Consider the following 17514-nt stretch of genomic DNA (forward strand, 5'->3'; position numbering starts at 1 on the left):
TTATTAAATAAAATTTAATCTCAACTAATATACTGCCCATAAATAAATGTCTTATACTTCTTTTCTATAGATATCTTGACTTTCAGCTTGTTAAATAAAATTTAATCATACCAAAGAATATGCTAGAGTTGAAATGGTGAAGTGTTTTACCACTTGCATGTCACCAAATGAAAATAACTTCATATCTTTGTGAGTTTGATATGATGTGTTTACAAATCATGCACCCATCTGCAGGGAATCAGAGGGCTTGAGATCTATCATATTTTCCTCTTTTTCTAAGTTGTCCAGGTTTTCCTCTCTGTATTTTAGAGCAGATAATTTTTTTTTTCTAAACCTTTCCATTGATTTTCATGTTCCTTTTGTGTTTTTGGTTATAAAATAATCAATGATTTAAAAAAACCGTCCTTTGAGGGAGATGCCCCAGCTCACCACATAGGAGAATCGTTAGAATATTTGTGCTGTCTGTCGGGTGAGTCATTCTTACAAGAGATTGAAGCGACAAATCCAGTTTTTAACATAATTACAGTTTTTTAGCCTAGGAAATTTCCTGATCAGGTTTTGTGTAGCAAAATTATTCAAAGAACACCTTTCTAGAACAGAATTTTCCTTGGCGTAGGAAGACGTTAATTAAAATCTCTTTATGCATATCAAGCTTTTCTCAGTATATAAAATAAACAAGTATTTCATTACCATCGGTTGTGTAACCGAACAACCAAATCAATGCAAGTTATCATCAAATTGTATAAGGATTCATCCTTCACATAAATAGATACAAATAGTGCCAAAGCTATATGAGAAGCTTGTACAGAGAAATAAATTTTAATAAGGGTACCCAATGAGCATCTCAATGCAAGTTATTAAGAATTTGTTTATGATATTATCCTTTACATGCATTCCCTAAAATTCTATGGCACCCAGTCGCCTCTCCTCCCTGGAATGCCAGGCGGATCAGAAGTGCAGCAGCTTAAGAAGAAATTAGGTTATACACAAGTGATGCCAAAGCTGGAAAAGAAGGCTAGTGTAAGAACTTGGATATTTTAATAAGGGTTCCCAAAGAAAGCATTTAGGTAATCCTGCTTTACACATTAATATAAAGAGGGGTATCTTGAATTTATACATATAAGGCATATCCGAAGGTAATAAAGGGGAGAATTCTGGTGTTTCACAGATGGATGCTATATGTTCAACAAGGTCAAACGCCTATTAATTTGAATAAAACATAGCTTTTGTATTCATGCATTGTTAGACAGATTCAGCAAAGCCCAGCCTCACGTTCCCAAAGTCAAAAACTGTGTGATATGCACCCATGAAAATGTCTCCAAGAATCCTGCAAAATAATAAGCAACTAGGAAGCTTTTCTATAAAAACTGTGAAATGTGCTGATGAAAACATTACATGAATACCCAATGAAACATACCATATAGGACCCAGTGGAGGAGGAACATCAAAGGCCATAAAACCACTTACACACTGAGCAACAGGGTCTTTACCAACTTTAAGAATGTACTGCCAACCACAATAAAATCTTAATCAATCACCTCGTGTTGACTCTATTCATCCATACACCTTTTTGTATATGAAATATCACACAGTTATCAAGATTATAAACAACAGTTAAGGCCAACACACAGGAAACAAACATAAGCCAAGGTCCAGCCCCAAAAATCGAAAGTAACAAAAGTAAAGTGGCATAACAGTAGCGTTACTGAGAAAAAGGCTACCAGATGCAAAGCCACACTAAATATATTATAGAAGCAAGGGCCAACATTCTGACATTTAAGTTGGGCACTCTCGAAAAGATTTTGGTTTCAATGTTTTCCACATTTATGAAACGGAAACTATCCTGTATTCTTTGCTTCTAATTGACGTCGACAAATTGAAACATTAAAAAGGCTATCTGAGAAGATCAATGGACCAAATTCCCATGTCACTTGAATTTATATATTTGAGCCTTTGTCACCAAAATCCCTACCTTGATTTAGTTTCTATCTCAAGATGTTAAATTAATTTATTCAAGCCGAGGTTTCGCTCGCGTCAGCTTCAAATTGAGACCAAGCATCAACTTTTCAATACCAGAGAATTTGCAGACCGTGTAAGGTGAAGCTACACACCAACCATTTTGGTGTGATTGAAATTTTGAATATGGGATTCAAGGTAGATGCAACTACCTCTTAAATGCTTGAAAAAGTCATCTATCAGTTCTGAACACTGAAGATTAGAAATAAGTAGCAGTTTTAAATAAGTGACTTGAAACAACACAGAAGACTGTTCAACAAAGTTTCCACCCATGGGTCGCATAACTAGCTTAATTCAAAGTTCTACCAGCCTTCCAGTTAATTGGATCATAAGAGGTCTAGTGACTAGCCTCACTATTTCCTCATCCAATCACATGGATGTGGCCAAATATTTCCTTGGACGTTATGAGTGCTTTGTTCACCTCTCTCCTACAGTTTTCAACTTTGTTGATACTAATTGCAGTTCTAGAAGTACCGCACATTTTGTAAGCTCTGTTATGCTTCTTCAGCTGTGTTATTTTAATTTAACTTCTTCTCAAGGAGCTTTGAGAGCACCTTTGTCTTTATTTTGCACTGTAACATAATTTCAATACCACTAATTATTTATTGGGTTTAGCAGACTAATAATTATTTTGATTGATTTAAACACACCCAAGATGCTAAACTTGAACATGTTTTAAGCCCATTTAAGTTGAAGCTAATAAAGGTTGATAAGAATTCAGGACTGTAAAGATAGGATGAGAAGGGAACATAGTCTGTGAACAGATTCCCACTTGGTCTTTGACTCCGCTAATATTAATCAAGTCTCTCCTGGCAACTAGACAAACTATACTAGTATTGAAAGTGTTCTTAGTTCCTCAATAGGGTATCAAAATTCGTTTGTATTTACTAGTTTATACCCATAAAAATAAATATTAGAGTCTTAAACACATACATGTTTGCAACCTAAATTCCTTTTTCCATAAATTCCTCCCAATTAATTTAAGATTTCATTTTTTTTTTCTGTATTTTAAAACAAAACTCAGAATTTTAGACAAAAAGCAGCTTTTTTGCAGACATAATCAGACAATAGATTGATGATAAGGTAATGTTTTATCTTCTTGTGGCTAAAACTAAAACAAACCTGATATGGAGTGAGCTTGAATTTTTCATTTCTGATAGAAAACGTTACATTTGGCATGCTTGATAGTTGATCACAGTCAACAAGTGATTCTCCATTAGGATTTGGCAATCGCTCACAGAGCTAAACATAAGAAAAAGAATCTTGATTATTTCAAAATACTTGATACCAAAAATATCTCAGTATGTATGCCACATCAAAAACTGACAGAATAGGAACTGAGGGGCTAATGTAACTTGATTCAAGTAGCTTAGAATTTGCTCTGTTGTCTTGTTAAGAGCAAGTTGATTCTCCACCCAAACAACTGCCATCTCACAAATACTGCACAAGCCATTATCAAAACCTGAAGATGTTTCTGCTTCACTTAGATCTTTTTCTGGTAAATCAACAATTCCAATGCTGCAAAGAGATGATTTCCAGTTTTTACATGAAAGACATGTCAATAAATAGGCAAAAAGCATGATATGGACAACTTTCACATTCTTTATCTAGAGGGGGCAGTGAGTGAAATTTGACACCAATAATTGTCAAAAGAACAAAATTCTAAAACACGATGGCCTTTTAGATCAAAACCTAGTTTGAGATCTCAAGGGAGTATGTCTTGCAAAGCACATTATGAAAAGTTTGTACCAAATAAACACAACAAATAGACATAAAATAAATCTGACCTCACATGCCTTGTACCATCATAAAAGCACAAGCCAATTTGTGAGCATATAGCATGAGGAACTACCTGAAACCATTCAGTTTAGAACACATAAACTACAATCTATTTATCTGCTAAGAACTCCATTAATGAATCTTAACAATTAATAATGCGTTTTTGTAAAAGATCATTAGATGCAATGTACAAATTGTTGTAACTGACAAGCATCAGTCATATGGCCCAACAAAAGACAGACCTTTTTTGTCAAAAGCTCCAATATCAGATCTCCATACTGTGATACAACTGTTTTACATTCTTGGCTTACTATACCTGATGCCCCAATAGCATGGTTGATTTGTGCTATAATGCCCTGCGTCACAAACCAAATTCACAGGAAGAGACTTCTCAGACAGCTTGTTTATGGTTTACAATTGGAGTTAATAGCACTTATAAACAATCTATCATAAGAAATCAAAACATTACTTCTCAGACAGCTTGTTTATGGTTTACAATTGGAGTTAATAGCACTTATAAACAATCTATCATAAGAAATCAAAACATTTCACCACAACACAATTATCTGTTGAAACAGAACAAAAAATGCAGCATCCAATTCCAATATCTCAAAACAATGTTTTGCATCTAATAGGCTAACAGCTTCAGAATTGCAATATCAAAAGGAGCTACTATTTCGTATCAAGTCTGATATGATATTATTCATGCTTTCATGATTCATATTTTAGTTAATATTAAGCATCATGTGGTTCAACATTCTAATTTTTTGCCAATACATCTAGAAAGTCTTGTTTTATAGCATTTAAGTTTCACATGTACACAATTATTTAGCAAATACTACCAACTTCTGACAATTGCCACCAATCATTGCACGGCTACCATAATCATTACCAAAAGATACAAATCCTTCCAACATACATTTTTCAAGGAAGTGTTACTGCCTCTAAATTTAGATAGCTATCATAAATGCTTATGGATTTAAAATATGAAATTATAAAGCATTTGTTTTTGGATATATTGCTCTTTAAGTTCGGACAGATCTATATAAATCTTTCGAGTCTTTTCCATCAGTTTCTTTCTGGATCAGAGATGGCCATATATTGCACATTTGGTAGATACACCAGCCAATACTTAGCTAAAATGAATTTGGATCTAGCAACTATATAGTATAAAAGATAGTCCAAGAACTTGATAATTCAATTAATAATTTCCATGCTGAAACCTCCTACGAATCTATTTCAGTGCAGAAGCCTCCTACAAATTTATATCTGTATCCATAGCCAGCTTCTATCACAATGGAAGATCTTCATTACAATCTCTAATATTAGTAGCTTATCTCAGTGTCACATCATTTTGCATGGTCTGCAACCTAATAAATGCCTTATAAAAAACACGTTATTAGCAGACGTTTTCTGAAGTTGTATAACCTGTACAGTTCATGGAAATTGTTCATTGTTTCTAGGCTTTATAGAAAACCTTTTATTAAAATCGTGAAAGAATCCTTGTTAGCCAAATTACCCATGGATGGTTTTGACCTATTGGTTAGCACCTAATACCATTGCGCACTAGCATGTCAATCCATAGGACCACTTACCTAAGGCATATGGGAGTCCTAAACCCTTGAACAAACCTGCACACTATTAGTTAAAACCCTAGCAAAACAAAGCAATCACATACATAATAAAAATTCAGAGAAGCTCATACCAAAATTCCACTAGTGCTCCAATATATTACTTTGTATCAAATAGGTGTACAAAGGAGGTTTATGTAGAACTCCATGAACCAACTCAACTACTTATGGATTGCTCAAAATTTATTCATCTTTTATCTGCTTTAATCTTCATGCATGTTCTAGAAGGAACCTATGCAAAAGGCACATAGGCCTAGAATTCCCTTTCTTTCACAACACACTGTGTAGAAATCTTATCCCATGCAATTTATGTTTACAAATACTCAAAATAATAACTTTCATCCTTCTAAATGATTTTATCTATTTTTGGTGCATCTATTACAAAATCATACAAAATTGGCAACAACACCCTGTCGATTCATTTATGAGATCTATCTCTAAAACACTCAAAACCCTATACAAAACATTACCTAGGTATTTTCTATAGAGTTTAACAGATCCAAGTATTTATCCAAGAATTGGAGGTTCCAAGACATCAAAGGAAGCATGGACAACTTTTAAAGGTGTAATGTCCCCTTTTCTAGGTGACATGAGATGAGCAAGGGTTGACCTACCAATTGAGTTCCCGTAGGTCAATGACATGGTTAGGGGACTCATTCTCAGGGCCATGGAGCTTTGCAAGGGCTCTGTGAGTCGTTTTGGACCTTCAGACGATAGTTCCTTGATTTAAGGGAGATTCCCTACTTTTTAGGAGGTTGTGGCAGTTTCCATATTTGAGGTTCCACAGGACCATACCATGGTTTCAGTTTCAGGAAAATTGGGTGTGTTTCCTAGTTTCTAGGAGCATCCCTGGATTTTAGGGATGGGATTGCCAGTTGGCCCATCTTGTCCGGCATCAGTCACAGACAGGTGACAAAGTCAGATTCATGTTTGGTTGGTTATTTTAGGCTATTACTGGATCTATGGAAATATTTTAATATATTTTAATATTTCCTAAGTTAGCGATTAAATAAATTAAAATAAGGCTATGTATATAGCCATTTCAGAGTAATAAGGGGTTTTTGGCTTCATCTAATTTGATATGCCTATTTGTTATAGCTCGTTGGAAAGGTCTTGAACTTTGCTACATGATTCTCACCTCCCGGAGTCTTTTTGGATGCTTGAAGCTATTTATTTGCAATAAAGTGATATTTTTCTATAGTTTGACGCCATAATTGGGAAAGTGTCACTTTAATTATAAAGCGCAAGCTTTATTATTCTTTAGGGTTCGACTTGCAAAAAGAAAGGAGTTATAAGGAGATGAAAACCTAATTGATAGCATCTTTGATCATTTTGAAACTTGTGAATTTGGGAATTGCTCTGGAAGAGTGATTTTTGGTCTGGGACGCAAACCCCAGGTCTGAGCTTGTTGGGACGTAGCCCTCAGCAGGAGTTGACAGTGAATTTATCTAGGATTGCACAAAGATTGTCAGAGGTAGAAGACATATCTTCTTGGCCTAAAGATTCAGTGTGCATATTGGGGGTTTCAACAAGGCGGCTGGTCTATTTCAGCTGGCATGTGATTTGCAGTAGTTTCCATGCCTCCTTTGCAACCACGCCTTGTTTGTATGTTGGCTTCAAGGGTTGTATTCAGCTTATTTGGTCTTCCTTGTTCGTTGCCAGTAATATTCCTCCATCTGGCATCAATCCAGATTGAGAATAGCTCCAAATAAATGTATGGATTCTTGGTGAATACAAAACTAGGTTATTTGCCTGGTATGATTTGCAGTATTTTCAGATTGCTTAAGTGTTTTTACATATGAACATTGTTTACTGTTTATTTCACAGTTGTTGCTATTTATCAATTACTTTACTTATAACATCAAAACCCAAAAAGAAACAATCCCTTTTTGCAACTTCTGTCTATTCTATAAGATCACCGGAAAATTATAGAAAATATAGTATCTTTAATTAAGAATTTACAGCAGCAACAACAAAAGGATCCATTTGGGATCTTTCAAAAAGTTTGCATTGAGGTATAGATTAGGTAATATTTGCAAATCTTCAAACCCTAAGAATGTTTTTTGAGAATTTAAAAATGAAAGATATGAAAGAGTTGAAGATTATTGTGTTAGAGAAACAAACGTAGTGAATAAGATGAGAATATATGGGGAGGTAGTGAAAGATGATGCTGTTATGAAGAAGATTGTGAATCTCTTACACCCAAGTGGATGAACATTGTTATTGCTTTAGAAGAGTGCAAAGATTTAGATACTCTAAAGGTTGAAGAGCTGATTGGATCATTACTTATTTATGAAGAGAAGGTAAAGTCTACGGGTGGTCTATATCAAGTGCTTATGTCAAAGGTAAAGATCAATCATAATCAAGAAGCAAGCTATTTTTGCTCAAGGCAATCAGGCAGAGAACCCTTATCAAGGACTTGATTATAATTCCAAAGGAAGAGGACAGAGTAGAGGCTGTGATCTCGCAAGAGACTGCGGCAGATTTAATGTAGCAATGTAGCTAGTGCAATGGTGCAATAAATTTGGTCATATAGCAAGAGAATGCAAATTCAAGAATTCAAATGAGGAAGAAAATCAAACTATGCACAAGAAAACACAAAGAACACAAACAAAGCTACCAAAGGAAAAGATGAAGATCCACCACACTACTCTCTTTCATATAGAAAAGTTGAAAACATAAGTAATGAGGTATGGTTTCTAGATTCAAGTTGTTCTAATCATATGAAAGGTTGTGGAAAAGCATTTGCAAAGATGAAAATTTTAAAAGTGAAGTGAGATTGGGCGACAATAAAGTACTTGAAATTTGTGAAAAATAAAAAATTGGATATAGACACTATAAAAGGGGGAAAAATTGCTGATGTATACCACTCATCACAACTAAGGAATAATCTGATAAGTATTGGTTAATTTGTTGAGAAATGACTTAAACTTGTATTTAATAATAAAGTCTGCACTAACTATGATGAAAGATGAGGAAAGATAATTGCTACAGTAGAGATGATGAAGAACCAAATGTTCCCATTGATAATCAAAGCAAGGGAAACAAATATTTGTTATGAAATTATGCTATCATTGAGGGTTCAAGTTGGATATGGCACCAAAGGTATGGACATCTTGTAATGTCCCCTTCTCGATGATGTGCTTTCAGTGGTCGATTGGCCTATTCCTGAGACCCGTAGGCTATGTGAAATGAAGAATTAGGGTTTCAAACGTTGGTGAGGCAAGAACTTCCTATTTTTAGTAAGTTAGTGGTTGGTTGTTTGGATGATGCTGTCCTTTTGAGCTTTCCATGCTCTATCACTGGGTGCGAAGATCATGCTTTTCGGAGCAGTAATTCATGACTTACTATTTTTAGTAAGTGGTAGTGTTATCAATGAAGCCTGTGCCCTTGCTAAAGCTGTGAACTTCAGCTGCCTATTGAAACATGGGAACACTTCTAGGTTGTGGGTAACCTAAAACTGAAGTGGACCTCTAGAGCAAGCTAGTTCTTTCTAACTGACATTCACCTAAACCTAACGATTTTGCTGAGAAAAGAGAAGAACATAAAAATAAAACTAATATCTAACAGGTGATACACCAAAATGAATACCAGAAAACCTGGACAAACTGATTAACACACGAAATAACCAGTAATAAAAGGAAACCTTGCACAAATCAGAAAGTTCATAACCTCTGCATCAACACTTCATAAGAAGGCTGTAAAAATTATAATCTCAACAGGAGAAAAGATGTTTTCTCACAAACTGAAGTTACCCTTACAACTGGCACAACCTATGACCTACAACTGATTAGAAAAAACTCCTGCATAAAGGTGCTAACAACAACACAATCACAAGGATAAAAGACATCACTTGAAACTGCATTAGGACTAAGCACACAAAAACAAGAAATCTGAGAAGGCAAAATATGTAATACTGTCAAAAGGTGTTACAAAGCTTATCAAAACTCTTCTGAAAACTGGTTACAAACTCCTTCCTTTCTGCAAAGAGAACTAAAAAATTACAGTCTGCCAGAAGCAAAAGGTCAGAACCCTTACAATGAAGAAGGAAGGTAGTATATATGCTTTCCTAAAAGCAGATAATGAATAATATATTCCACCTCCTCTTGGGCGAGCAGAAACAAAAACCCACCTTCAAAAGACCTGAAACTGGTCTGAAAGGGAGAAACCTAGGCTAAATGTCAAGCCAACCCATACTGCAACCATAAAAGCTCTTAAAAGCACAATAAATGGCCCCAAAATATCACTGACAGGCCTGCAAGCCTTCATTAATGCAAAAATATCTCCCCTTTGACTTTGTCAAATAATCATGAAAAATAATCCTATAAAGTGATTTTAAAAATTATTACTTAATTGAATATTTGTTTAATTTTCCTTTTAATATTTAAAGTCAAGATTTAATAAAATAAAGATAATAATGTTATTTATTTAAAGTGATTAAATAATGTAAATCACTTTAATAAGTAATATTATTATTTCTATTTACTAAATCAATAAATGTAATAAGAAAATATATTTAATAAAGTGTTTTAAATTAACCACTTTAAATAAATATTTAACTTACTACATTTATTAATTTTGATGACTTTAAATATTAAAAATGGAATGAAACAAATATTTATTTAAGTAAATAGTTTATCAAAATACTTTAATGAATTATTTCTCATTTTATTAACTAAGCCTAAAACTCTAATGGACATATTATAGACATATTTATTAAGAGATTATGTTAATATCACTTAATAAATATGAATATTACAAAATAATTATTAAGTGATATTAACATAGTCACTTAATAAATAAGTAAAGGGGAATAAAACCATCCCTTTAGGCATTTCCACGAGGCTGAGAGAAGATAGAAAAATAAAAGGCAAGGCAAAACAAAGGCCTTAGGCCTTCGATGCATATTTAGGAAAAATAAAAAACCTAAAAGTCATTTCCTCTCTTCATGCGATATTTTTCTCCTCTTTTGTTGTGGCGTGAAGCTAGGGTTCGTGGAAAAATGAAGGGGATTCTGGAGATATTCTGCACATTCGTTGACGTTGGGCATGATTTTGTTGATGCTAATAGTCGAAAATGTGAATTTCTTTGCACCCCCTTGGCATTTGACACTTCATTTTCTGTTGTGGCGTGACTTTTAGACCTGGGCGCTATTTTCTGAGTGTTGGGTGCCCGATTTCTGCATGCTCTTTGTCAATTCTGGGCGAATTGGGGCTGTCGTGAGGGTTTGAAAGAATTTTTGGGACAGCTTCTATTCTGCCATTACCTGCCGCCATAGGTAAGACTCTCTTTTTAATAGAAATGATTCGATTCTGAGCATAAATCCCTTTGGAAAATGATGTAAAAAAAATGCTGCTTGCTGCTGATTTTATTTTCTGTGAAATATAATATTGTTTGAAATTTTTCACAATATTACCCTCTGTGCATTTACACGAACTGCTTTCTTACTTGCACGTTTTGATTGCACAAGAAACATTCGAAGGGTTTTGTTCACGTTATGACTGTATTCAGCGCCCCTGTGCGTGATTCCTTTAGTATGCCGAGACTGTATCATTGTATACATCATTTTCATGGATATCTTTGTTGCTTTGTGATCGTGCTTTACCTACATATCTATAGATAAGCATATTGCTAATGATATTCTCTCCTTTGTGATCTACAATAATGCTGTTATGTTCTTTATCATACTGTAATGGCCACACAAAAAAAACACTCTCTTATCACTAATTTCTAAAGCAAAAATATCACATACTATGAACTCTTCTATGAACCGCTTCATTTTCTATCATTCACTATATTTAATGTTCTCAATGACTTTCATCATTATTCATGCATTGACTGCAACTGTACTCTTTTGTTGTAATAATACTCTCTCTGGTGTATGAGCTTGATTGTCTTTTACCTAGCATGATAAGTCTATATGTTATCAAGGGCAGTGACTGCAACCATTTTGACTTTCTAGCTTTTTGTATGCTGCCCAATACATATGACTGTTATGTCACTGTGTTCATTGGCTAAACTATGCTGATCCATGGAATGTTCTTTAGTTGAAGCCACTACTTGTGTAACTGTTTTTGTGATTTGGCATTATACTTGTTATAGGAAGCCCTTACCATGACTACATTTTGGGCATAATAGACTGCTCTGTTACTTCTGTTACAGTCATCCTAATGTCATTGTAACTCGTCATTTATCCTCTAGTGGTCTACTCTTTTTTGACAATCACTTCATGGTATTTCTTGTGCACAAAATAGTGTGGTCCTTGTCTCTATATTTCCTTATAAAAATGACTGTCCAAAGGCTGCTTATGTAACATATGCTTCTTGTATGCTCAGATCTGATATTTTGACAGTGGCTGACTAATTGATGTGCTAGAGATCCAAACTCAAGTTACTTCTTTGGATCTGAAGCATGAATATGAATGTTATATCTTCAGTTAATACTGATTTCTCTCACATGAAAAGGTTTGTCAATGTGAACTTTGTACCCTAACAAAGTCTCTGTGGTCTCTTAGACAAGCTGCTCCTATTCACATAGATGCATCTTTCACTTTTATCTCAGAGTATATGATCATATGTTTGTTCCTTGATGCCTCCTCATTGCTTCATGACTGCACTTGTTGACTGCATTCTACATGCTACTGTGGCTGATTTGTGATTGAGGATTGTTGTAGGAAGGCTACCACTTTGTCATTTGTCATGGTACTTATGCATTGACTGCAACTCTCTTGGCACTGTATTAGCTTTTGATGTTCTAACTACCAATCCTCTTGACTGTCTTTTTGGAGAACTCTTAAATTAGTGTCTTTTTTTTCAAATGACTATGATATTTAACCTTGAAGGTTTGATCTTTGCTATTTCAGCGTGGCTCCTTTGAGTAGTGATTTGTTGTTTATACTAGTGAATTGATTAATTCATTGCTGTGAATAACGAACCCCTACTCAATTGAGTTATACTGAAGCAATAAGAGAATCCATGTTTTCTTTAAAAACATTATATTGCAGCACACTGAGCTCAACCCTTGTGGGAGCCCATTTGACTCCACGTGCTATGCATGAAAAGACACTTGCATCTGCACATGAAACAAACACATTAGATAAAAAATGAGCATATGATAAGTATGTTTGATAATCTTTCTTTCTTGGACATCTGTGACAAGCTAGCTGCTATGATACATGTGAAGATCAGATTGTATGTTTATAGATGCATGTATAAGTAGTGTTTGATGACCCAACATTGCTCTAACAACAATCTCTCTTTCAGGTGCAGGCATGCGGAGCAGCAACGGAGCAATAGTTGGATGCAAGGCAAGCGGGGAGACTAAAGACGATGCAGGGCAGCTCAAGCCGGACTCGTCATTCAGGCAATGACGAGTCACCCTTCATTGCTTATGCATTTTATCTTTATAGCACCTATAAATGTATCATGTGTTTTTCATGTGCATTATAGCGGTTAGTTTCACGGCTTGTGTGAGACATTATTCATTTATATTGTCAATAAAGATACTTTTTCTCTTCTCAAAATTAATTGCACTTTCTTTTGTATCATATGCATCTGGATGAATGCAATCTGATAATGTAATTCCTTTTGATTTTTTCTTAGTGCACTTGGAATGCAATATAGCAGAAGTAATATGTATCTTTGCTCCATTTTTGTAAAACAAGCATAACTTAACCTATTTTTCAGCTAGAAGCAAAAAATAGGTAACAAGTAGTATGGAGTATTTCTATTTTTGGCAGTGGACAGAGTCCTGGTCCCGCAGCAGTTCTTTGGTCTTCTTTACCCCGCTTCATCCTAGTTTCTGTTAATGATCAGTATGGGAGTCATAAGTAATTTAATTATATATTATTTCCTTGTCAAAAGTTTAATATTTAAATATTTGCAGTTACTGATTAATTGTTGAGGATAACTTAGGGAAAAATAATTAATTGATATTCATGTGTTATTTCCTAAGTCAAAGGGCGAATTTGTTGGTGGCCATTTAGGAGGATTAAACATCTTTTGTTTAATGTTTAATATTGCAAAAAGATGCCACCATAAGGCAAAGTTCGAACTTGCCTAGGAAAGTTAAGTGGGCGCCATGTTGGTGGGGAGACATAAGGCGAAATGAAAGTGAATTTGAATGGAGTTTGGGTGCCATTTGCATTTGCATTTGGGAAGGCATGAAGTTATAAATATGAGCCTTGGGCTCTCATTTTTGCTATCTTGAAAATTTGCATTGTTATGCTGCCGGATTGGCATCAGAACTTTGAAGCTTCGGAGTGCAGCTCTCTAGTGATTTCTAGTTTCATACTTGAGATATAGTACCTAGCTGAGTGTTGTGCTCTATGATACCATAGTTTTAAAACTCGGTGACTCGCCTCAGACTCGCCTCAGACTCGCGAGTCCGTTGGCACCACGAGTCGACTAGCCTAGGACTCGCGAGCGAAAGACTCGCGAGTCTTTCGCAAAGACTCGCGCGAGTCGTTTGCTCGGACTCGCGAGTCTTTCGCAGGGACTTGCGGGCCCAGAAAAAGACGCCCGTGAAGGGTTAAAAGTGCTTTTTTTTTTTCATTTTTCACTTCATTTTCAATGTTGTTTGGTTTTAGCAGGTTTGTAGGGTTTGAAGGAGTAGAGGGAAGAAGAAAAAAACAGCAAGAGAGATCTAGGTAAGGATTTTTTCTCTTTCTTTTTTTTTTTCATTTGAATCATTTCATTATTTTGAAACTGAAAAAAATCTTGAAAAACAAGGGGATATGCTGCCAATTTTTTTCTATTTTCTTTCCTAAGTAATTTCCTCATTTTTTTTTCTTGTTTTTGAATGCTATTTTTCCCAAATGATTCATTGTCATTTTTTTTGTTGCTTTTCCATAAAACTCTGCTGATTTTTTTTTTTCATGTTAAATCAGCAATGGCAAGTTCAACTCCAAGGGCAACCCCAAGGTCAGGAAGACAAAGAGATAAAGCATGGAAATATGGGATTGCAAGAAGCAAAAAGGGGGAGGTCACTTGCACCGAATGTACAAAATGGATGATTGGTGGAATAAATAGATTAAAATACCACCTTGCACAAATACCTGGATATGGTGTGGAGGCATGCCCCAAATCACCTCCTGAAATTATTAGAGAGATGAAGGCCATTCTTGCTGAGAATGATATGCATAAGGAAGAAAGGCAAAAAACAAGAGAAGCCATGGCAGCTGCAATGAATCCCACATTGTCCACTTCGGGTCCCATTGGTCACAGTCGGGGTCGTCAATCACTTTCATCTTTTGGTGATAATGAGGGTGAGGCTAGTGGCACTCCTGTTAGATCAGACCCTAATTTTTTTGTACCACGCAATGTTCCAGGTGCACAACCTTCACTTGAAGGTACAGGATGGAATAGAGAGAAGCATGAACAAGCACGGATAGCAGCTTCAAACTTTTGGTTTTACAATAATCTATCTTTCAATGCAGCAAACAATGTATATTGGGAAAGTTTTGTTAATGCATGTACAGTTGCGGGTAAGGGGTTTAAGGCCCCAACAGGTCATGACTTCAGTGGGCCATTGCTAGAGAAAGCTGTGCAAAATACACAAGGTGTGGTTGATGATCAGAAAAGGTATTGGAAGAGAAAAGGATGCAACATTTTATCTGATGGATGGAAAGATGGACGGAATAGGACTCTTCTCAACTTCTTGGTGGCTTCAAATGGTGCAATGGTATTCATAAAGTCTGTTGATGCCTCAAATGAAATAAAAAATGTAGAGACTTTGTGTAATCTGTTGGATGGTGTGGTTTGGGAAGTTGGAGTTGAGAATGTTGTCCAAATTATCATGGACAACGCAGCTGCATATGTATCTACAGGTAGAACGCTTATGGAGAGGCATCCTTTGATTACATGGAGTCCTTGTGTTGCACATTGCTTGGACTTGGTGCTAGAGGACATTGGGAAGATTGGATGGGTGAAGAAGGTGGTTGAAGATGCAAAAAGTGTCACCAAATTCATCTACAACCATACTTGGGTGCTTGCTTTGATGAGAAAACACACAAATGGCAAGGACCTTGTGTGACTTGGAGTGACACGATTTGCTAGCCACTTCATCACTTTGCAGAGCATTCTTAGTGCCATTCCTCATCTTAAGCAGATGTTTGTGTCAGATGCTTGGTTGGGGTCTGCATACTCCAAAAGACCTGAAGCAGAGAAAATTGTGAGCATTGTTTTTGATGAAGGGTTCAATAAAAGTGGATAGGAGTTGACTGCGGTAAGTAACAAACACAAAAGTAAAGTTTATACAATCTTGTCTATTTGCTGATTTTATTTTTTAGGGGTTGATTTTGTACTAATTTAAAATTTGTTTTCATTTTTTTAGGTGACAGAACCTTTGGTAAAGGTTCTTCGTATGGTGGATGGAGAGGGCATGCCAATGGGTTTCATTTATGAGGCCATGGATAGGGCCAAAGAGGCCATTTCACATTACTATTGTGGAAATACAAGAAAATGTGATATCCTTTGGCGCATCATTGATCGTAGGTGGACAAACCAACTCCACCAACCGATACATGCCTTCGCCTACTTTTTGAACCCGAAATTCTACTTCTCTGATTCATTTAGGGCTGATATGGAGGTCATGGCAAGTATTATTACATGCATTGATAAGATGACACCTGATCCTGAGTTGAGAGACAAGGTTCTTAATGAGTTGGAGGTGAGATTTGACATTTGCAATTGCTCTATATTTATTTATGAATTCGGAAATGTTCATTATTGAATTTGAGTTTGACACTTTGACTATCTATTTCTGAATTTGGAAATGTTCATTGTTCAAGATCTACAAAAGTGCAGAGGGGAGACTCTTCTCATCACAACTAGCAATTGATAGGAGAGGAAAACAACCAGGTAAAAAATTTAGTAACTTAGTTCAATAGTGCAAGAAAAAACCTACAAACTTGATTGTTACATTTTTTTCTCAATTCTAATATTTCTAAATGTTTTTTGTAGATTTATGGTGGGAGAATTATGGTGCCGGCACGCCTAATCTTCAAAAGATAGCTATCCGTGTTTTGTCTCAGCCATGCAGTGCTTCTGGGTGTGAACGAAATTGGAGTGTCTTTGAGAGCATTCACACAAAGAAGAGAAATAGATTGTCACAAAAGCGGCTCAATGATCTAGTATTTGTTCGGTACAACCTTCGCCTTCGAGTTAGATAGGTGGAGGGTGTTTCACATGAGGCCATTGACTTGGATGAAATTGATCCATATGGTGATTGGACCATGAATGAACAAAATGATGGTGACGATGTCCTCCTTACCGAAGAAGAAATTGCAGAAATAGAGAGAGGAGCAGCACAAGATGCAGAAGGAGCAAGATTGGATGAAATGGAGGATGAAGATGAGGACGAAGATGAGGATGATGATGAGGACTTTGACTTTGAAGAAGAATCATCTCACCATTTAGATACCACAACACCCACTGCTACTACTTCTAGCTCAAGGCTTGAAAAATTGAGCTATATTAGGAAAAATACAAAGAGGAAGATGTAGTCTTCTCTTTGGTTTGTTCATTCACATTGTTGTTTTTCACATTTGGAGTTGGACTTGGACATATCATTATATGTAATTTTGTGAACATTTATAAACTTATGCTGCCATTATACATTTTAGAGTTGAAAGTTGAAACTTGAATATGCTGCCATGAATGATGAAATTTCAAATATTGCGTGTTTGTAGATCATATGACATGTGTAATGTTTCAATTATGGCACTTATGTTCTCTAAATGCATTAATTTCTTTATGTTTTTTTTGTAAAACTACGGTTTTTTTTTTTGCCGAGTCTTTCGCGAGTCCGAGTCCGAGTCCAAAATTTTGGTTTGCCGAGTCCGAGGCGAGTCCGAGATTTTCAACTATGTATGATACCTTCATTGCATATTTTAGTGTTTTTGGAGTTTGGGGTGATTTCTGGAGTTGCCGGTTTCCCTGCGGCTGAAGCACGTTTTTAATCACACCTCTCTTCCTGAGTGACTAGTTGTTCAGGGTATTGGTTCAATCATCCTTCTTGCTGTTGGCGATTCATATTGTAAGTTTGTGGCACCTTTCACTGAGTATTGAATTTAATAATGCAAATCAAA

The 17514-nt window shown here is 35.7% G+C and overlaps 1 protein-coding gene across 6 annotated transcripts in view; it reads right to left on the reverse strand.

Moving 5' to 3' along the window:
• Window positions 1-717: 717 nt before the first annotated feature.
• The window catches only part of LOC131072022 (aspartic proteinase A1), a 71258-nt gene continuing 54461 nt past the window's right edge, over window positions 718-17514 (reverse strand). For 4 of the 6 annotated variants that reach the window (XM_059217007.1, XM_058008133.2, XM_058008272.2 and 1 more), the window contains exons 9-14: window positions 4038-4151; window positions 3804-3868; window positions 3372-3534; window positions 3139-3258; window positions 1418-1506; window positions 718-1327 (exon numbers count right to left, since the gene is read on the reverse strand). In XM_059217007.1, coding sequence (XP_059072990.1) covers window positions 1243-1327; window positions 1418-1506; window positions 3139-3258; window positions 3372-3534; window positions 3804-3868; window positions 4038-4151 — 636 coding nt within the window. In that variant the 3' untranslated portion in view covers window positions 718-1242. The remainder of the gene's footprint in view (window positions 1328-1417; window positions 1507-3138; window positions 3259-3371; window positions 3535-3803; window positions 3869-4037; window positions 4152-17514) is intronic. The other 2 variants (XM_059217008.1, XM_059217009.1) reach the window with 2 other exon arrangements.

This window comes from Cryptomeria japonica, chromosome 3, assembly GCF_030272615.1.
Source record: "Cryptomeria japonica chromosome 3, Sugi_1.0, whole genome shotgun sequence".
Lineage (NCBI taxonomy): Eukaryota > Viridiplantae > Streptophyta > Pinopsida > Cupressales > Cupressaceae > Cryptomeria > Cryptomeria japonica.